This window comes from Eleutherodactylus coqui, chromosome 7 (assembly GCF_035609145.1).
Source record: "Eleutherodactylus coqui strain aEleCoq1 chromosome 7, aEleCoq1.hap1, whole genome shotgun sequence".
In the NCBI taxonomy this organism is placed as follows: domain Eukaryota; kingdom Metazoa; phylum Chordata; class Amphibia; order Anura; family Eleutherodactylidae; genus Eleutherodactylus; species Eleutherodactylus coqui.
In genome coordinates this window covers 187,607,807-187,630,998 of record NC_089843.1, presented here as the reverse complement: position 1 = coordinate 187,630,998, position 23,192 = coordinate 187,607,807, and the positions used below count along the sequence as shown (strand labels likewise).

At 44.2% G+C, this 23,192-nt stretch overlaps 1 protein-coding gene across 1 annotated transcript in view; it reads left to right on the top strand.

Annotated features, from left to right (window-relative positions):
• KCMF1 (potassium channel modulatory factor 1) overlaps nucleotides 1-23,192 on the top strand; it is a 68,839-nt gene that overhangs the window by 20,129 nt on the left and 25,518 nt on the right. Inside the window, exons 2-4 of the mRNA XM_066574118.1 lie at nucleotides 17,262-17,429; nucleotides 22,065-22,204; nucleotides 22,496-22,597. Of these exons, the coding sequence (XP_066430215.1) occupies nucleotides 17,262-17,429; nucleotides 22,065-22,204; nucleotides 22,496-22,597 (410 nt within the window). The remainder of the gene's footprint in view (nucleotides 1-17,261; nucleotides 17,430-22,064; nucleotides 22,205-22,495; nucleotides 22,598-23,192) is intronic.

Below are 23,192 nucleotides of genomic sequence, written 5' to 3'. Positions count from 1 at the left end.
TATAGTTAATTGGTTGGATCGGACCTTAGTCTTGTGTCATGGGCGTATTTTTGCATGCGCAATAAGCTGTGAAGGGAGCCAATTGATTTTAATGGATTCATTGACTTGTGTGCGTAGTTTTCCTGTGCACTTCAGTTGTGCGTTAGGAGAAAAAAAAAAAAGCCCAAAACGCAGTGTGCTCTATTTTCCTGCTAGGAAATGAGTGAAACGCAGCGTAATTGCGCAGGAAAAATAACACACCTGCAGTTCATTGGCCTAATTGGTCATTTCAGTTCATGCATTTTTCTTTCCCGCCTTAAGTGTGCAAAAGGACAGTAAAATACATCTATGCATGTGTAAACCCCCCCTCCCCCCCCAAAAAACACATAGTTTATTCCGCAAAAAATGCTATGCTTATGCGCAAATATGCATATGCTTGTATGACGCCAGCCTTATTTAGGGGTTTCGTAACAAAGGTGGGGAATACTTATTGCACACACAAGTTTTTGGTTTTTATTCATTTTTCATTGACTATTCTTGTCCCTTTACATATAAAATCCAAAACTAAAATCCAACAAAGCGAGAAAACCGAATGGGGGTGGGGTGAGGGGTGAATACTTCTGCAAGTCACTGTAATGTGCAGCAACTTTACAAAAGGTATTAACCCTTTGCAATCCAATTTTGGATTCAGAGTTTCCTAGGGGGTTTTCTCTTTCTGCCATTATATAATGGTGCCACCTGCTGGCTAGAGCCAGTACTGCGGTATGTGACATGCTGGAGAGGCCCCCAACAACAGAGCGGCCAGTAATCTACAGTAAGAATACCCTGCCGGACGTCTTCTGACATTGGAGCTGTACAGCCTTCAATCAAAATGTCTTCAGACGTCAGACAGTGGATTTGAAAGGGTTAATCATAAATTTCCTACCATTCTATTCTGTTTCCTCAGCGACTATGCATTTCTATGGTAACGGACAACAAACTAGTTTGATTCTGAAGCCATACTGTCTTCCACCTGTCTTTTTTGGTTCCGGCTCACCTTTCTCCAAGTGTTTGTCAGGGGCTCTTAGACAGAACGATTATCCTACAAATGAGCGAATGATAATCGCTCAGTCTAAACCGGCTGCCCAAGAGGGAACGCGATAGCGATGACATCACACGCTCGCTCAAACGAGAATCGGCCCGTCTACGAGGACTCTTAATAGGACCTGAAGGGAACAATGGAAGGATCTATGAGCCCGCAGGATTACGCCGCACAGAAGTAGTCGGCTTTTTGTTACTATGGAGATAGTCAGGGAAGGGGCTGCAGAAATAAAACTAGGGGAGATTTTTAATTTAAAACATCATGTAACATTTTTATTTTTCGGTTTGTGGACATGAACTTTTTAAGGAATCCAATAAACTGCTCCTAGTGCCAAACGGAGGAGAAAACCCTTCTGGTTCTGTGGAAGTCGCATAGTTGATCCATGGATCCTCAATACTATTAGACAGTCCTACCGTGGGATTATCTTATTGGTCTGTCCTCATTCTTAAGTCTTTATGCTCTAATATAGTGATTGAATGTACTTAGTGCCTCCTGCAGGAACCAGCAAGTTGCTGCACCTAGAAATTTGCTGTTGGTTTGGCCTTTCCTACAATGAAGGCTGTCCGCGCGTATTCCTGCGGCAAATAGGACATGCCGCGGTTTATTTCCCGCTGCATAATTCCGCAGCATAAGCATTAGGTTCAATAGAACATAATAGCTGCGGTGAAATCCGGCCGTGGGCATTGGCCCTTAAACATTTCTTCAGGGGAAGATTGAAAAACTGTGCAGAAATTCCGCTGTTCTTAGTTTGGGTTTTGTTTTTACACTGTTCAGAATCAGTAAAAATAACATCACTTTATCTGGATCGGCACAATTACGATGATACCAAGTTTACAGAGGGTTTTTGTTTTTGATTTTTACAACTTTTGCACAATAAAACCACATATTTATAGAAAAACAATTGACTCAGCATCGCCGCATTCTGAGTCCCATAACATTATTATTTTTCCAGTAACGGAGCTCTGTGAGGACGTGATTTTTGCAGGGAAAGTTGTAGTTTTATTGGTACTCGTTTCAGGTACTTGGGACTTTTGGATTGCTTTTTATTGTGTTTTATTGGAGGCAAAAAATGAAAAATAGCAATTCTGGTGTTACTAGTTGATATTATTTTTGCTTTGTTCACCATGTTTGATGAAATATTTTCGTTGTCTGGGTTGTTACGAACACGGTAATGCCTATTATGTGCTGCTTTTTAAAATTTTCATTGTAATTTTTTTTTTCTATTGAAAGGGTTTTTGTGGGAAAAACATTTATTTTTTTAATTTTTTTTCTTTAAACTTTATTGAACTTTTTTGATGCTATTTTTGAAGATGTGATCCTTCGATCGCTAGGATAGTACACTCCAATACTTATGTAATGCATTCTACTAAGTCTGTGATAGCAACCTATTAGACTATATTGGAAGTGCAGCCTGATAGGCTGATTTGCATGGCAGACATGGAGGCCTTTTATTAGGCGTCTGGCTGCCATAGGAACCCATTTGTATCTTGTAATCGCACTGCGGGGAGCCAATGGGTTACAGAAACAACCCCAATGCCCCTGTCGTCGCCCTTTTTTTTTTTTTTTGCATACCACAGTTGCTATTGATTATGGTTTGTAAGGAGATAAACTGCCAAGATCAGAGAAGCCTCCATTACTGGCGGTTGGAGCAGGATCCTGGCTGTCAGTAGTCAACCAACCCACTGCCTTAAAAATATGTTTGTGCAGTTTTAAAGCCCATAAGTGAGGTCAGTATTGGCCGTCACTAAGGGGTTAAGTTATGTTTCTAGAATAGTCATACGGGCTTTCAATATCCAGCAGCGTTCAGAGTCTTTTATGTCATTCTGATGGTAAAAATAGAGCTGCACGCCGTGCTACAGCATATTGAGCCGAGCCCGATATCTCCTATTTTCCTCGGCTACTGTATTGTATGGATGATGTAGGTGTCAGAAACAAAAACACTTGAAAATGTTTTTTGTCTCATGACTTTGGGGACTTTTTGACTTCAGCCAGCAGGCGAGGTGTGTGCTGCTTTCCATACTGAGTTTACAAAAAGTCTAACATTGACTTGCAGGAATGCTGCCTTCTGATAGGTGGCGCTGTAGACGTATTGTTCATCTCCGTTATTTGCATATTACCCAGAGGAGCATGAATGGCCTTATAAGTCTCCTCACTCACCAAGTACTCTTCCTAAGGAGAAAAGATAGCATTCCTGGCCTCCATGCTGGAACTATCACATAGAAGATACGGGTACATATGATTTTGGGACATTCATTATCTACCGATGAAAAAAGTTTATAACTGTTGAAAGGTTTCATCAAACAACAATTGGTTTAAATGTCTATGTTCACAGCGGTTCTTGGTGGGATTCGCGCGTTTGTTGTATAGCATTGCTATTCTCTACAGTGCATATCTATGAACGGTGTCACACGGCTTGAAGGGAAGCGCAAAACAACTTTGTGTGTTATACATCATGGCTAGATTTGGTGCCGGGCCTAGTTGTAAGCTCCCATAGTCACCTGTATGTGGCGTGCAGCATGAGTCACAGCTTCTAGTCCCGTCCTGTCTCACATTTCCTGCTTTCTCCTTCTTCCTCTGTAAAGGGTTTCTTAGTCACTATACTGTTCTTGAGACTGTGGCTGTCCCCACTGCGCTGCCATTAGGCAACATAAATGTATACTTTGATAAGTCCTGTATTGTAAAGGCACCCTACATTGCTTGATGCTGAGGGTAGTGGTCCGTCTACACAGCGTTGGACTCCATTATACATATCCGTTTCTTGAATTCTGTTTTTATTCCTGTTTCTCCGCTCCTCAAATAGTTCCGTTTTGTCCCCCCCCCCCCCCCCCATTGATTTTAATGTGTTGTCATGAAAAAGGGAATATTTCTGTTGATTTCTGTTTAATTCACTTTGTGCTATTTTATTTCAGTTTTTCAAATGGAGCAGTCGGCTAAAAAACAGAAATGAAACAGAAGGGAATTTTAAATTGCTTTCTGTCACCATTTTTGACCCCAATTACTGTATGTACTTAAGTATTAGCCGACCCGAGTATAAGCCGAGTCAATAAGTTTTACCTCAAAAAACTGGTAAAACTTATTGACTCGCTTATAAGCCGAGGTATACTCGAGTATATACTAGGTAAAGAAAAAATGCAATACTTCCCTCCCAGCCGGCGTCTGTCTCCCCGGCGCAATGGTCTCTCCTCACTGTCATCCCCCTGCTCAGCTTTAAATTCCCTTGCCGTCAGCGCTGTGATTGTATCGAGCGCCAGCCAATCACAGCCGGCGGTCGATGAATCAATCACAGCCATTTAGTGATGTCATCCACTGAATGGCTGTAAATGATCGAGCGCCGGCTGTGATTGGCTGGTGCTTGATCCAATCACAGCGCTTACCTACACAGCGCTGGCAGCGGGGGAACTCAAAGCTGAGCAAGGATATGACAGCGGGGAGAATTGTCAAGCAGCCTGCCGCACCGCCGGGGAGACCATCACGCCGGGAACACTGGCTAGGAGGGGGAGTATTGTGGGTTTTTTGTTGTTGTGTTTTGTTTTTTTTTTTTTTAACCTCACGCGAGCATAAGCCGAGGGGGGCTTTTTCAGCAGAAAAAAATGTGCTGAAAAACTAGGCTTATACTCAAGTCTATATGGTTCTTTTTTCATTTTTCTATTGATGTAGATCTGTAAAGGCCCATTTAGACAACGATTACCGCTCAAAATTCGTTGAAAAGCAATCTTTTGAGCGATAATCTTTGCGTGTAAATGTGCCCATATTTCAGTTTTCTGCCTAACAATGGATTTCAGTTTGGCATGGAAGAACAGCTGATAAGCAGGACCGCACGCTGTGTTCTGCCTGGGGAGCGCTGATTACATTGTTTCAGCTGTCAGCCCCAGGGCAGAACAAAGGGAATATATTCAGAGAATGGTGGTTTGTTTCCTGATTCCAACTCCCGGAGTCATTAGTACCAAGTAGTAGTTTATGCAAAATGATCACTTAAAGGGGTTGTCCCGCGAAAGCAAGTGGGGTTCAGCACTTCTGTATGGCCATATTAATGCACTTTGTAATGTACATTGTGCATTAATTATGAGCCATACAGAAGTTATTCACTTACCTGTTCCGTTGCTAGCGTCCTTGTCTCCATGGTGCCGTCTAATTTCAGAGTCTAATCGCCGGATTAGACGCGCTTGCGCAGTCCGGTCTTCTCCCTTCTGAATGGGGCCGCTCGTGCCGGAGAGCTGCTCCTCGTAGCTCCGCCCTGTCACGTGTGCCGATTCCAGCCAATCAGGAGGCTGGAATCGGCAATGGAACGCACAGAGCCCACGGTGCACCATGGGAGAAGACCTGCGGTCCACCGTGGGTGAAGATCCCGGCGGCCATCTTCGCAAGGTAAGTAAGAAGTCACCGGAGCGCGGGGATTCGGGTAAGTACTATCCGTTTTTTTTTTTTTTTAAACCCCTGCATCGGGTTTGTCTCGCGCCGAACGGGGAGCTATTGAAAAAAAAAAAAAACCCGTTTCGGCGCGGGACAACCCCTTTAAAACCATCTTTTGAGCAATTAATCTTTTGTCTAAATGCACCCTTAGGGTGGATTCAGACGACCGTATATCGGCTCTGTTTTCACGCTGAGGCAATATACGGTGTCCTTGTCTGCAGGGGGGGGGGGGGGGGAGGATGGAAGAGCCAGGAGCAGGAACTGAGCTCCCGCCCCCTCTCCGCCCCTTGCCACTATTTGCAATGGGAGGGGGTGAGACGGGAGCGGAACTAAGTTCTGGCGCTTACCTCCGCCCCCGCCCTGCCCCTCCCATTGCAAATAGTGGCGAGGGGCAGGAGCTCAGTTCCTGCTTCTGGCTCTTCCATCCCCCCCCCCCCCCCCCTGCAGACAAGGACACCATATATCGGCTCGGCGTGAAAACTGAGCCGATATACGGTTGTCTGAATCCACCCTTAAGGGTTTGTTTTTTTTTCAAGGTTACCTGTAATTTTTATTGGTGCCATTTTGGAGTACAAAGACGTTTTGATCGCTTTTTTAATTTAATCTTTTTCTTGAAGACAGGGTGACCAAAAAAGCGCAATTTTAGCATTGTGTATTTTTTTCCTGATAGCATTCTCTGTGGAAGATTAATAAAGTAATATTTTAATAAACTGAATTTTTACGAACTCAGCGATGCCACAATTATGAAAAGATTTTCTTTTTAAACTTTTAGTACTTTTTTTTTTTTGCAATAAAATATTTTACTTTATTTTTTCCACCACCTCCACCCTCTTAGGCCGCTTTCACATGGTTGAGAAACTCGCGAGCCATTGTTGTGTTGCGGGGACTCGCAAATCTCGTGTGATTATGAGCCCCATTCTTTTGAATGGTGTCATACACACGAGTGATGCAGTACGGGAAATGTCCTAGCTCTGGGCGTTTCTTGGGAGTGCATTTACTCATTGATTTCAATGCATCACATGGCTCTCGTATGCCATGTGATGTGCAATGCGAGGTTTCCCACTGAAATCTATAAGAAAACTCTTCCAACACTCACGTTACAGAATCAGAATTTCACAGATGCGTTGTGAGGTGTTTTTGCCTGAAAATTGCCTTGCATCTAGGGTAAATCACACGTTCACTAGCGTGATATCCTGCTCCCCCGTGTGTAGGCAGCCATAAAGGACTTGCAATTGTTTAATCAATTATATACTGCAATATTATGGTATTTCATTATACGGTATTTCAACAGGCATTCTATTTAGACCTCTAAATATACAATCAATCATGGCAGCCCTGGAGGAGGCCTTCAGAAGTTCCCAGGCTGTCATGACACCCGGACAGCACATTTAAATGCTGCTGTCAGAATTCACAGCTGTATTTAACGGGTTAAATAAAATCTCTGATCATAGCTGCTGCAAGCGGGTGTCAGCCATCAAAGACAGCCAACACCATGCAACCGTTTATGCCGCCAGTCTATATACATCCTAATTGCATGGGGCATAGGCATTAAGGTTGTATATAAGCCTTTGGAGGTTGGGAGGGGGTTTGTGGGCTCCGAGGAGCTGACTGATTTTTTTTTTTTCTCTCACAGCGGTATGCAGACCCGTGCCCCTACAGAGACCTGCGGCTCACCCTCTCCTCTTTTCTGTGATGTGCTGGCTGCCGCCCAGCCGGCGCATGCGCAATGCGGAGTCGGCGGGTCTTTACTGACATATCTGTGCGGGCCTCTGCGAGACCCGCACAGAAATAGAATTTTCACGCAGACAAATCGCAGCTGTGTGCATAGACTTGCGCATGCAATCCTATGGCAGCGGGCACGGGCGGAAATTCTGCAGAAAATCCCGCTGTGGAATTTCCGCCCGTGTGCAGAGGGCCTTAATGTGAAGAACTATAGAAAAAAAAAAACACGCTTTGTAGTGAATCATCCTGACGAGTCGGTGCACCTACTAGCACTCGGGACATGCTGTGTATACCGTCCTTGCTGATTGAACAGCCAACTGCGCTGCCTATGTACAACCTGCTTCTGCCGTGCAGGTTAAGCCTTTTCACACGGGACGATTTTCACACACACTAGTTCTATCCAAGATGGACAGGACTCGCACAGAAAGTGAACCCATTCATTTGAGTGGGTTAACTCACACATACAATTTTTCACTCAGACCAATAGTCTAAAAAATAGCTGCATGTCTTATTTTTTTTGAGACCCTGGTTCAAGAATCGCCCATTCTTTGCAATCTGAACGTTAAAAAAATGGATTGGAGTTGACACATATTTCGGTATGCACAGTAACAGGCAGTCAGCTGTCAATCAGTGATGGGTGGGCGGGGCTAGTTGCAGCTCATGAATATCTAGGAATGGTCCTCTGTGTGGCTGCTACTAATAAAATACAAGTATCTCCCAACCTCCTGCACAGATTCACACAACAAATCTATCACTGTAATCAGTGAGCCTGTCACTGTTGTTCTGCTATCAGAGAGGACTGCAAAAAGATGGCGACAGAGTCCCTTTAAAAGAGACAAAAGTAAACCAAACTATTTAAAAAGCTATTTTTGCAAGGATGGTTGGGTTTTAGGACATTTTTCCTGGTCCACATGCCAGCGGGCATTATAGGGTGGTGCTGGCAGAGGGAGACAATAGCTCTTTCATGCCCTGCAAGCTTTCATTCTGGAAGGAGGTGCAGGGTCTGCTAGAACATACATGTTGAGAATGGCCAACATGTGCGCCGGTTGGGATGTTGACGCCAATGATGGTGTGCGAGATGAAAGTGCAGAATCGGAGCGCCTTGATGGGTAGATCCTGCTGTGAAATGCACATAAGAGCTATTTACAGCGGGATCTGGTCAGACCGAGCCACAAGTGGGGGGCTTATTAGTTGTTCCCTGTATGTGCATTGTGGTACAGCACATATACACAGTGCGCCATCTTACTAGCAGTCCTAATAGACCTGGCTGACTTTTATGATCCAACTATAACTGAAGATGGGTAATATTATGTCTCTGGTTATAATTAGTGACAAAATTGAAATGAGTATGAATGTTGGTTCCAATGTTCCTTGGCGTGATGCACAACGTGTGCCCGGAGCCCGTTCTGTTGCCTCATGTGCCATGGGTATTAGAAGAAATGGTGTCAATGAATCAATAAACCTCCTCCAACGTATACTTTTTCTCCAAGGAATTTGTTGCAGATTTTGCAATTGATTGTTTTGTGTATTTCACCATATAACTTTGGCTTGAAGGAATGGTGCATTCCAATAGGTGGCATTCCATCTCCCTTATTTGCATATTACCCAGAGGAGCAGGAATGGCCCTTTTGAGTCTCCTCACTCATCGTTTAGGTGCTCTCCCTAAGGAGAAAAGATAGCACTTCTGACTACATGTATTGAAAGAGGGAAATTTGCTGGAGAAATCTGAGGTTTCCGCATAAGAATGAGCTTGTTGTGGATTTGAAAACCCACATATTTCCAAGTGGAATTTTTTTGCTACATATGGAGTTTTGAAGACTTTATTCACATCTTAGGCCGGGCTCACGGGACCGTGTGGGTGTAGTGTACTCCGCGAGCGGCTTTTGCGTGCAGAATACATCGTAGCAATCTCCCATAGGCGGCCATGATCCACTCACTCAAATTGCGCAAAAAATATGCGCAAGAAAAATTGCAGCATGTTCTATCTTGGCGCGTATTACACGCATGCACGCACACACCAAGATGGTAATGGCAATGGGTGGCATACAGCAAGCTTACAATAGGAAATGCCAGCTTAGCACTCCCGTGCCACGGGGACATGTGGGCTAATATGCCTGGGGAGGGCATTAAACGCAAATGCATCTGTGTGAAGCCAGCCTAACAAATTTGGTATCCCCGAATGGACGTGAGGGCTCATTCACATCAACACTCGGGCTTCCATTTACCTGCTTCCCAATAGGCACCCTCGGGCTCAATTAATCTGTTTTATGACTGAACTAAATAGACTCCATTGACTATAACGAGGTCCAATCGGTTTGCGTACGCGCTTGCTGCGCTATTTAGACCTGTTTTGAATTGGAGGTTCCTACGCTAACGTGAATGAGCCCTTAGATTGCCCATCCTGCCAAAAGCGACTTGTTTGTTTGACTTTCATGAATACGGCAGCCATACTTTATTTTCTTCTACTAACTTTGAGCTCCCTGGTATTTTGCATTCTTGCAGACCAAAGCAGCAGTTCTGCGAGTTCCTTTGAGGAGTCTGCAGGTTATTTGTGCTCCTTGGACAGGCAAATGCTTATTTCTGGAAGTCTGATATATGTGATCTCTGGGAAACCAGCAGAACGGAGTTGTGAATTAATAAAAAAAAAATTATATAGATTTCAATAAATATGTAGTTTACCGTAGAATTCGCCCTTTATGGTGGAAAATGTGTCTTGTCTACAACATAACGAGCGCGCTGCAGATTTGAGGACCCGTAGGGTGCTAGATGTTCTCATGCAGATTTATATTACATATGAGTACGTTCTTGTGCTGTTAATATGCAGTGTGGAATCTGCCATGAAATGCTGCAGTGCGAGTTGGGGCTTGGGGCTCATTCACACAGGCGTGTCTATGCTTCTTATTACACATGTAATACGGAGTGCTGAATCCCCATTGATTTGCATTGGGGTATTTAGCTCTGCAGGGAATATGCAGTGTTTTGTTCCCTGAAAACTCTGCATATTCACAGACCGAAAACTGCATGTGCCCGTGTGAATGAGCCCTTACTAAGCAGCATTGAAGATGACTTGCGTAAAAGTGGAGTGTTCCCATTACTGAGCTAGTGATTTGAAGTTGCCTTATATGGTCTTCTTGATGAACAAATGCTACTTATTTGTTGTACTTCGTCCCCCTCGTCTGTAATTTAGATAATAAAGTGCAGGTTTCCCCATCCCATTCAGATTCTAAAAAGCGGTCTACATTTCCTTAGCTAAGGTGTCATAAAAAAATGACCTAATGTTGTCTTTGTGTTTTAAACATTTTTTTTCTGCAATATTTTGGCATTATTATTATTTCATGTCTCTATTGATATAAAAAAAAAAAGCAAAAACAAAAAAAAATCTTGAACTCTTGCAGTTTTCCCACTGACCATAATAAGGCCACGGAAAATGCGCTGCGGATCTCAGTGCAATTTTTTTCCCCATACATGTGAAGAGGTGAAATCTGTTGCAAATCAGTGGCAAAATCCACACCCTTTGGTGCGGGTTTACTGCAGTGGAAAACTGCCATATGCGACATTCCGGATAGACTGCGGGTCGGACAGCTTCCAGTGACTTAAAGGGGTTGTCTCGCGGCAAACCTCAAAATTTTACCTTACCCCATTCCCCCGTCACCCCCCCCCCCCCCGGCATAAAATAGCAAATTAAAGCGGTTTTTAAACCGCTTGCTACTCACCGATCCGACGAAATAAGGACTTTAAAAAATCTCCCAAAGATGGCCGCCGGTCCTTTCCCAGGGATGCACTGCGGTTTTCTCCCATGGTGCACCGCGGGTCTTCTCCCATGGTGCACCATGGGCTCTGTGCGTTCCATTGCCTATTCCAGCCTCCTGATTGGCTGGAATCGGCACACGTGACGGGGCGGAGCTACGATGACGCGGTGACCAGCTGTCCGGCACGAGCGGCCCCATTCACCAGGCAGAAGACCGCACAGCGCAAGCACGTCTAAAAAAGCAAGAAGACATCAGAATTAGACGGATCCATGGCGACGGGGACGCTAGCAACGGAGCAGGAATAACTTCTGTATGGCTCATATTTAATGCACGATGTATATTACAAAGTGCATTAATATGGCCATACAGAAGTGTATAACCCTACCTGCTTTCGCGAGACAACCCCTTTAAATGGAAGCCATCCGTGCAGAGTATGCTGCCATTGTTTTTTTTAAATGTATTTATTTTTATCCGCGAGCGGAAACCGCAATTGGTTTCCGCTCGTCTCCAGGAAGAATCACTTTTGCATTGCATGCTATGGGCGGTATTTGCTGCAGAATCCAGAGGCGGTCACCTGCTGAGGATTCCGCAATTAAATCTGCCGGTGTGCAGCCGACCTTATTGTGAGCATGCACTATACTTTCAGCATTACAGAAAGTATAGTGCATACTCCCCCCAATAGTCACATTAAAATTGGAAAAACCAATTTTTTTTTTTTTATTTTTTTTTAAATATAGAATTTCTCACATAAATATATTTGACACACAACTTAGTCGCCTTAAGTGCATTTTTTAACTCTAAATTTTAGCCTTTAGAGGCAGTAAATTTTATCTCATTTTGTGTTCCAGTGGTCATAACTTAGTAACATAGTATGTTAGGCCGAATGAAGGCTATGTCCATCTAGTTCAGCCTGCTGTAAGACCCGGATCAACAACCCTGCTGGTCACCTAAAATTTATATCCTGTAATATCGTAGCGCTCTAGAAAGACATCTAGTCCCCTCTTAAACCCCTCTATGGATTTTGCCATCACGTCCTCAGGCAGAGAGTTCCACAGTCACTGCTCTTACAGTAAAGAACTCAAGAAAATTGTAGATCAATGTATCAGTTAATTGTCCTTTTATTGGATTGTAGACTAGAAAGCTATAGCATGATGCTAGTATCAGTAGTGAAGGGGTTAAACGAAACCTTTTCTATACCATTAGGGGGTAGACAGACAAGATAAGAGCCTCCAGACTGCCTCCCTTGCATTCCTTTTCACTGAATTCATAACTGTTTCATTGTATGTTATAGTTACACCTTAAAAGGTGTAACTTATGTTAAACATTTTAGTTTCAGCCTATCATGTATTATTATTAATCTTGGAGGTATATACTTTTCCTGTGATGTCATTTATGGTATAAAAACCACACACACCTTTAGAATAAATTAGAAATCATTGGATACTGCAACAGGCTGGTGTGATTTGTATTTCTCCTGGGTCCCAGACTTCTATATGAAATCTGGGAGTGTCTTCTCTTTGATAAACAAATACATTCTCCTTACAAGAACCCTTTTCTGTTTTGGTGATGAAACCTGCTTTCTTCTAGACGTAGCAGATGCCCTCTTGTTACCATCGCGATCCTGGGTGTAAACAGATCATGGGAGAGATCCTTGTATTGTCCCCTAATGTATTAATACATAGTTATTTGATCGCCCCTTAGCCGACTTTTTTCCAGGGTAAATCCCAATTTTGATAGCCTCTCTGGGTATTCCAGTCCTCCCACTCCCTGTATTAATTTAGTTGCCCTAATTGGACCCCCCTGAAGCACTGTAACATCTTTCCTGAGTAGCGGAGTCCAGAAATGTACACAGTATTCCATGTGAGGTCTGACAAGTGCCTTATATAGTGGGAGGATAATGTTCTCGTCCCTCGCTCCCTATACCTCTTTTAATGCACCCCAAGACATTATTTGCTTTTGCTGTAGCTGACTGGCATTGGTTGCTCCAGTTTAGTCTACAATCCACTAGTACCCCCAGGACTTTTTCCATGTCACATACTTTTCCATGTACAGAACTTCATTTGCCATTTTTCTGCCCAAGCCCCTAGCTTATCTAGGTCTGTTTGTAGCCGTACATTGTCCTCCGTTGCATTGATTATATTGTATAATTTTGTGTCATCTGCAAATATTGATATTTTACTGTGCAGCCCCTCTATCAGGTCTTTGATAAATATACTGAACCCTGTGGCACCCCGCTAGTGACTGTGCCCAATCAGAGTACGAACCATTTATTACCACCCTCTGCTTTCTTTCTCTGAGCCAGTTCCTTACTCTGATACACACGTTTTCACCCAGTCCAAGCTGTCTCATTTTATATATCAACCTATTATGCGGCACCGTGTCAAATGCTTTAGAGAAATCCAGATGTATGAGATCAGTGGACTCTCCCGGGTCTATAGACTCTTTCAGGTCTAGCCTAGAACTTACTTCATCAAAGTAAGATTGGTCTGACATGATCGACCCCTCATGAACCCATGCTGGTGAGAAGTCATTCCGTTGTTCTCCTTGAGGTATTCTAGAGTGGCGTCTCTCAGAAACCCCTGGGGGATGTCGCTATTACACTGGGGGCCGCTGGGGATGGGGGGGGGGGGGGTTTCACTATTACGCTGTGGCCGCTGGGGGGGTTACTATTATCACTGGTGGGTCACTATTACCGCTGGGGTATGTTTACATGTGGCGGAAATGGACAGGGCTGCTTCAAAATAAAGAGCGTGCAGATTTTGACTGCTTTTTGGATGCGGAAATGCTGCAGAATTCTCTACAGTATTTTCCACTGAGGACATTCTGCAGTATTTCCGCATCCAGAAAGCAGTCAAAATCTGCACCCTGTCTATTTTGAAGCGGCCCTGTCCTTTTTAGATTGATGGGGGTAAAATCATACGTCATGATAAGCCCCGCCCCCTGACGTTTTGACACTGCGATAAATAAGTGGGTTTTGGGTTGCAGTTTGGGCACCCGGTCTCTAAAAGATTCGCCATCACTGCTCCTAGTATATAGAAGCGGGCTAGTGTTATATTGGTTAGTTCTTTCTGTCTGAAACGCCTGGCCTCTTTTTCCTCAGATGGTCATGTGTACTGAATTCTGACTGGCTCAGATCTATTTAGGGTTATGTATTCATTTTCTAGTCCATTTCACATGGACCCTACAACAGAAACTGCCCACAGGGGGGACACAGACACTCCTGTCACAGTTACTGATGATCACACCGCTCCTGTCACACAGTTATAGTAAAGGCGATCACAGCTCCTCCCCCTGACTGTACACTTATAGTCTGTAGCTTATTTAGATCAACATAGAAAGTGTAGATATTTAAACTGGCCCCCAGCAGGCAAAATGGTATAACCTTAGATAATTCTGTTCTGATGCATCATGGGATTGATATGAAACTGAAAGCAAAAGAATCTCACCATCAGGATGGTGCATGATGAGCACCAGACAGGGGACTGCACTGCAGGAAGTGACTGGAATAGTCAGTGGAGACCTGCAGAGTGTGGCAGACAATTGGGTGCAGGGGGCAGGGATGGAAAAATTGTGTTTTTTGCAGGAAAAAAACAAAAAAAAAAACACTACTTGAAACCGAGAAATGATCAAAAAGTTTGCATCTTTGCAGGCCAAGTACGGACTTAACAGTAGCAGACAGGACTTAAGCAATAGTTTCACTGGCAGTTGGAGAATAATTGTAGTAGAGGAATGGAGAGTCGTGACTGTGCTGGCTGCTAGGCAGCTGCCCCGGGCTCCTTCTAGAAGTCGCTGCAGGTATCATTATGTAGCAGGCTTTCTCGTCTGTTACCGGCTGCTAGTTTCCATGCTGATAGAGACTCTACTTAGTCTACCTGTTGGTCCAGGTGCACCTCAGATACCTCACCTACAGCATAGGAGGACATACAGAAGTTGCTGATATTCTCCAGAATGCACATATTAGTTAGTTTGTAGCTATTTTTGTAGTATTTAGTTATGTTTTTTTACTTTGTGTAAGTTGTTGGTGTTATCGTTCCCAGGAAAAAGAGAGATTATTTTTTGGTTTTGGGATATATGGCATAATTGGGCACTCTCCAAGCTGCTGACTACTTCCAGTAGTAACGCCATATGCCATTTACCGTCCCTGTTTCTAGCAGAGCTGCTGTTTTGTTTAACAAGGCCATCGTATAAATACACATATTCATTACCACGGTGGTGGCGATGCCAGGTGGCAGGCGTTCAGCTTGATAATTTTTGCTTCACAAAGTTCTGGGTATGGAAACTTCAAGTTGACTAGATGAGCAATAGGGCATCCATTAATAAAAAAAAATAAGGTTTAACATATAAAAGGTGCAGGAAAACTTGACCCCATGAGCTGCAGTTATGGGGGACACATCAAAGAGCACGTCCAGGATCCAGAATATAATAGATAATTGCATACCTGTGATATCCCCCCGTGGTTCCTAAAGGGTTTTGCTTGCTGCAGCGATGATGTTCCGTGCAACCCCGTTATGACTGCAGCCAATTATTTGCGTCCTGCTATGGTGTCATATATGGTATAGAATTACTGCTGAGGCCTGTGAATTACTGCTAAAGGAGTTTTGGAGAAACTTGTGTTTTATTAGCAGCGAAAGACAGAAGTAGTCCTACATATTCATGAGCTGCAGGCTAGCCACACCCATCCCACCCTCCAGCCAATGATTGGCCACTCTCTATGTGCAGTAATAGGCAGACAGATGGCAATCAATGGCTGGAGAGTGGTGTGGGTGTGGCCAGCCTGCGGCTCAGGAATATCCAGGACTACTTTAAAGTAGTCCTCTATGCTACTGCTACTTTAAAAGACCACTTTCTCCAAAACTATGGCACAGATCTGCAGAGCAGCCATATCACTGTAATCAATGTAGAAAATAATGATCAGGAGGGCGCTCCAGCCGAAAACCAATACACAATAATAAGGGTGGGTAAATCGGTGAATATATGCGACTTACCCGGTGATAAGTGAGGACTGGACTGGCCCCACTATCTGAAGGACGTGTGCGTCCTAATAAAGAATCCTTTTTTGTTATTGCTACTCGGTGGATTCTTTGTGCGATTACAGACCCCTGTAAGCAGCGCTGATGCATTTTTTTGCACTCACGTGCAACCTCTCTGACTGTAATCAATGTGACGGGCACTACCTTATTGTGCCCTCAGAGAAGGGGCAAAACGTGGTGACAGGTGAGTAATAGCTTTATTTTACCACAGTCCCTGCTGCTAGGCAATCAAGTTTTTTAACTCTTGAACAACCCTTATTTTTTTTATTTTATTTTTTTTAAACAGGATCAGTCGGTTCGCTGCCCCAGTGAATGAACCATCGCTGTTTAAACTGAACAAGTAGCGAATGAGTAAACAATGATTTTCATGCCTGCATGGAATGAACGATAAGCAAATGAATCATCATTCAGTTGTTTGCTGTGTTTACACTGAACAATTATCGTACCAATTCAATCTCCCATCCTAAACCTACGGAGCCTGCAAATAGGTTGTCCATAGCTGATTGGTTGGGACTGCTGTCACGATGTCTGAGCAGGAAGCAAATGGCTCAGTCTGTTGTGCAGTGGCCCGGCATGGTATTGCAGTCACAGCTCCCACAAGTTTTATTGTATCTCCAATACCAGACTGAGCAGTGGACCCCCTGCCAATTGGCGATTGATGACTTGTTCTTAGCATAGCACATCAAATTTTTATTTTTTTTTTAAATTTTTTCCTGGAAAACTCCCTTTACCCTTTGCAATCCAATTTTGCAATCCAATTTGGGATTCAGGGTTTCCTAGGGGGTTTCATCTTCTCTTATACAATGGTGCCACCTGCTGGCTAAAGCCAGTAATGCACTATGTCATGCACTGGAGAGGCTCCAACAGCTTAGCGGACGGTAATGGACAGTAAGAATGCCCTGCCGGATATCTTCTGACATCGGCGCTGTACAGGCTTCAATGAGAATGTTGAAAGACATGCAACGGGATTGGAAGGAGATAAGGCTCGTAGTGGACATGGGTACAAAAAAAGCATTAAGCTAAAATTGTCTGGTTTGCATTAGATAGCTCCTTTCCATACACCCGATTTAGAAACGTGCAGTATGAATGTTATACATTGGAAGCCGTTCTATGTGCTTATGGGAGAATAGCCCTTGATCAGGAGGGTCCCAACAGCAGCACTCTGTGAAAAGCTGATTGTCCCTTTTTAATATGAAAACCCCCCAAAACAATCTGATGGCATTTTGTTTTTTTTTCCATATACATTTTTATGCTCTTAATTTTCTAAACCTAATTCTCTGTTTTTCGCAGGTGTCAGCTGCGATGCATGTTTAAAAGGAAACTTCAGAGGCCGACGATACAAGTGCTTAATTTGCTACGACTACGACTTGTGTGCATCTTGCTATGAAAGTGGCGCAACAACGACAAGGCACACAACTGACCATCCAATGCAGTGCATATTGACAAGGGTAGACTTTGGTAAGAGTCATTTTCTTTCATTCATGCGTTTCATAGAATCACATGGGTTTCCTAGATATATCTGCAGGTCCTATATTTGAAATGTTCAGTAAATTGGTTTTCCTAGATTTATTTAAAAAAAAAAAGAAATGCGCCCACGATTGTGAAAAAAAAAATAAAATAAAAAACAGTACTTGCCCTTTAAGTGCCGCTGCTTCGGTCCTGGAGGCTCTTACAGTAGTCCTCTCACAGTTCCTGTGACCACTGCAGCCAATCGCTGGTCTCAGTAGTTACCTGCTATTATATGTACACATGACCCTTCACAGATATAGATTAAAATATAATGACATTTATTGAAAATTTCTAAAATTGTGGGCTCACATATAACACTTATAGACAATACATAAAAAGGACAGGTAACCTATAAGCAAAGAATAGGCCCTTATGGATATATGTAAGACAACGTATCTCTCGGATAGATTTTTAGAGATAGCTGCCGCTCATACAAATGGTGCCGCAGGCGCTACCTCTCTTGCTCTGTCCCTGCCTCTTACCCCTGTCTAATCCAGCTAGGACTGACACTGTAGGGGTTCTGTCTTTCCTGAACTTTGAATGGGGTATTATCCCCCAGGTCTAGCCGAAACAACCCTCTATTCTCTGAAGCTAACTCTATCTGAGACTTATATTGCTACTTACCTGAGCTTCATCTGTGTAGGCAGTGCCCTCATCACACACAGCCGGGATAACTACCAGCTGTGTGAGAAGGGTCGGCCATAGATCCTGGAGAAGCATTTGCTTTAACAAACACTGAGAGACAGAACAATTTCCATCTGGGTATTGCATTAATCCACACTGGTCACAGAAATCTACAGACCAATGCAAGTACCCTAATGGATATTGCAGGAATTCTCTAGGAGGGTATCACCTGGCCTTGCCGTAGTAGCCGATGACTAAGCCTGATTAAAGGGCGCCATCTGCTACACGGAAGTGCTATCTGAGGCATTCAAATACTGGCACATACCATCTTATATGCCAGATGGGATGAATGACCCTCTCCCTCTCTGAATATTCAAATAGAGAGCCCGATAGCGGTACCAACACAGATACCGCACGGGAAGTGACAAGCAAGAAGAGGTGACTATCGAACAGGTGGCATCACCTTAGCAGTATCAAACTGCAGCAGGACTATGTCCTGACGCACTAATCCTGTTGCTCTATTATCTTTACGTACTTTTCGGGCAATAATTACCCGCGCTCCTGAGGAACTGCCCCCTACATGGGTAGGGAAACGCGTCGAGCGAGCTTTCCGAAACGTTCTGGTCAGCATCACTGACACACAATGAGCCCATGTGTTTAGCACCTGTATACACAATAACTGTGCTACCAATGGGAAGTTATTAAATAAAGTGTTCTAGCAACAAGAGTACACATAAGAATACTGTGCCCTAGTACAGGCACCAATTCCTGTACCATATCAACATCTAAGTACAAATTATCCTTAGACGTGGATATCACTCTTTCACCTTCTGGAGTTCTATCCTCTCTCATTTGTATGAGCGGCAGCTATCTCTAAAAATCTATCCGAGAGATACGTTGTCTTACATATATCCATAAGGGCCTATTCTTTGCTTATATGTTACCTGTCCTTTTTATGTATTGTCTATAAGTGTTATATGTGAGCCCACAATTTTAGAAATTTTCAATAAATGTCATTATATTTTAATCTATATCTGTGAAGGGTTTCAGTTAAATTTATATAGATCTCTATACCACTGTGATATGTACACATGACCAATGATTGGCTGCAGTGGTCACCTGAACGATCAACAGTAGCTTCCAGGACCAGAGTAAAGGACCGATGCGGCGGCACCAGAGCTTGTGGGAAAGTTTAGTTAGTGTATTGTTCTTCACCTGGTCCTTGGCCCTCTGCCTCTCAGAAAACCCCTTTATGGCCAGAATTTTAATGTGGATTCTGCCTGATCTTGCGCTGACTTATAGCGCAATTCTGGCACACTAATGTGAGTGGAACGGCATACGGAAATGTAAATGATTGCCTGCGAGTTACCACTTATCACACGGGCATTACAACGTTAGCTGCAGACCTGCACGTTGTGAAGTTTAGGCCCCCATGGATCAGACTTGTTTCTCCAGCACATCCCAAATCTGGGAATTTGGAAGGCCGAGTCAAGAACTAGAACTCTGTTGTTCTGCTGAAAGAGGGGTCTGCCACTGGTGCATATGGTTGCCCAGAAGGGGTATACTTGGTCTGCAACAATGTTCAGCTAGGTGGTACACGTCAAAGGAGCATCTACATGAATGCCAGGACCAAAGCTTTATGGTAGGACACTGAGTATCACATTGCTTCCACCAACTAGTTGTCTTTCTGCAGTTCCCTCTGGTGCAATCTCCCTCTTACATACGCGACGCACATGGTCGTCTACATGATGTAAATGAAAATGTGAAACGCTCAAGCCACCTGCTTCACAATCTCACTTGCAACAAACTGAGGTGCCGGTGTCTTCTGACACCCTTCTGTCATGGTTGCACTAACCATTTCAGCAATTTGTGCTACAATAAGTAGCGGGATTTGACCACGTGGAGTAGTCTTTGCTCTCCATTAGCGAGCTGCGGTCGCACATGACCTCCTCACTAGTTAACTGGTTGACCTTCCTTTGATTGTTTTTAGTAGGTACTAACCAATGCATTCTGGGAACACATCACAAGATGCCATTTTGCAGATGGTTTGACCACTAAGTCATCATAATTTGGTCCTTGTCAGTTGCTCAGTTCCTTACAAGTGCGCACATTTTTTTTTTTTTTGCTTCCAACATATAAACTTTAGGTAGCAAATAGTCCGTACTTAAAGGCCCTTTTACACCGAACGATTAAATGACAATGCTTTTCCTTCATTCTATGCAGGCATAAAAATCGTTGTTGGCTCTTTCACGGAGTTTCAGTTCAAATGCCGATCGCTCACTCCTTCTCACTTAGGCCGCCTGCACACGGGCGGAAATCCTGCGGCGGGATTATCCTCGGGATTTCTGCCACTGAAAGCCTGCATAGGAGTGCATTACAATACGCACTCCTATGCAGACGGCCACGCGAAATGTCGCGCGGCAAACAAACCGTGGCACGTCCTATTTCTGTGCGGGGCTCGCAGAGCCTCGCACAGAAACGGCACTCACCCGGCCGCCAGCTCCGGTCTGCGCATGCGCCGGCACATGAAAGAGCCGGGTCCGCCAGGCGCGGGTGAGTACGCGCTCCTCCCTGCAGGCGCTGGGGTCGGGTCCCGTGGCGAGAAATCTCGCCGCCGGATTCGACCCGCCCGTCTGCAGGCCGCCTTATACAGCAAATATGAACAGCTGAACAGTTTCTCATTTGAACGAGCCAACGATGTATCTGTTTGTAAAAGAGAGCGAATGCTGACGTTATTCACTCGTTCAAATGATATATAGTTTGGTGTAGACGGACTCGCACTTTGACAGCTGCAGTTGTCATGAGATAATCAATGTTATTCTCTTGACCTGTTAGTGCTTTATGGCCGGGCTCACACATAAGGGCCTGATTACACATGTGGATTTCCACAGCGGAAGACCTGCGATCCATTGCAGGAAGTGATTGCGAATGTTTGCGGAAGATCACGGACGTCATCATTTTTCTGTGCAGTTGCAGGTGTATGCACAGCGTACTGTCCGCATGGAAGACAGATCTCTTTCTCCCCTCCAGTTGGCGTTCTGGCTTTTCTATCTATTTTCCTACCCCGTTGCGGGCGTTTCCGCCGCTTATAGGCAATGTTAATTGTGTTTGGGCGACGGACCACTTGCATCCATAGACACCTATTGAGGCCATCTGCGCTAAAATAGAGCATGCTCTGATTTCTTTTGTCCACTCGCGGAATCCACAATTCGTCTTAGTGAACTGGCAAAAGTTCATGCCTTTCATTGGCCGCGTATCATCCGCACGGACTCCGATTGCGGAATCTCCAATTCAAATCCGCCCGTGTGAGCCTGGCCTTAAAGGGGTTGTCCCGCGCCGAAACGGGTTTCTTTTTTTTTCAACAGCCCCCCCGTTTGGCGCGAGACAAACCCGATGCAGGGACTTAAAAAAAAACCCGCACAGCGCTTACCTGAATCCCCGCGGTCCGGCGTCTTCATACTTACCTTGTGAAGATGGCCGCCGGGATCTTCTCCCTCGGTGGACCGCAGGGCTTCTGTGCGGTCCATTGCGAATTCCAGCCTCCTGATTGGCTGGAATCGGCACGTGACGGGGCGGAGCTACAAGGAGCCGCTCTCCGGCACGAGCGGCCCCATTCAGAAAAGAAGAAGACCCGGACTGCGCAAGCGCGTCTAATCTGGCGATTAGACGCTGAAAATTAGACGGCACCATGGAGACGAGGACGCTAGCAACGGAACAGGTAAGTGAATAACTTCTGATAACTTCTGTATGGCTCATAATTAATGCACAATGTACATTACAAAGTGCATTAATATGGCCATACAGAAGTGTATAGACCCACTTGCTTTCGCGGGACAACCCCTTTAATCTCCTGCCTGATTGCTGTATATACATGGGTTGGGAAACCCAACAAATGTGACTAGAAGACATTCTGTAAATGATAGCTGCATCCTGTGTTTACTTTCTATGTTTTCTTGACAGATTTGTACTATGGTGGGGAAGCTTTCTCCGTCGAGCAGCCACAGTCTTTTACTTGTCCTTATTGTGGTAAAATGGGTTATACTGAGACCTCTCTACAGGAGCACGTGACTTCAGAGCACGCAGAGACCTCAACAGAAGTAGTAAGTCAATGCAGTCAGAACACTGCTTCCAATTAGCAGGTACCCTCTTTGTAAACTTCTCCGCCTTCATTTCTTCAAGCTAGTAAAGGAAGCCAGTAAGTAAATTGCTATGAAAAATGTAGCAAACACTGTTATTAGAACGGAAGTGGAGAACTGCCTCCTGTGGTTCCAGTACCCGCGGATGCTTATCAGCCAACAGCCTTTATAGTATATGCAGTGGCCCAATAGTATAAGCTTATTATAGATCTGTTATCTGTAAAGTCTCCGCTTATATCCTTGTGTCTCTTACAGATTTGCCCAATTTGTGCAGCATTACCAGGGGGGGATCCAAATCACGTCACAGATGATTTCGCTGCCCATCTTACACTTGAACACAGAGCTCCCAGGGATCTAATATCCTTTTTAGCTTTTTTTTATTTGCGTTATTTTTATTATGAAACTTGCCACTTGTGTTTTACTGTTTGTACCATAAATCCAGAATGCTGCCGGCGTTCGTACATTACGAAGTTATTCTTTGTAGTCTCAGTACTTGTAAGGTTTGAGCTGAGCAGTAGAAGCCACAAGAGTGAAGAACAAGCAGTAATATGATGTTTTTTTCACCTTCCCTTTTAAAGTGTAATCATCGTGGATCATCAAGATAAAGAATTGTTTAATAAGTTTTACAACTTATACTTTTTTGTTTTCAGTTTCTCTGCATTTGCAAGGTCTTCACTTGCTGTCCGAATGAGCGCAGTCATTTTTTACATCCAGACGTTGATCCTGGGAAGGTATATTTTGAACATAAAGAAGGGTACTTTTAGACGAGCGAGAGGCCCGGGATCCAGCAGTAAACGCTCAGCATGAGCAATGATGACCTCAGCTGTGACATCAGCGCTCGTGCAGTCGTTTAGCTGACTGTCGGCCCGTGTAAAAGGGCCATAACTCTCCTCAATTTAACTAAACAGGCTCTTTGGTCCAGCGCCTGGCGCTGCCAATGTGTCAAGTGACT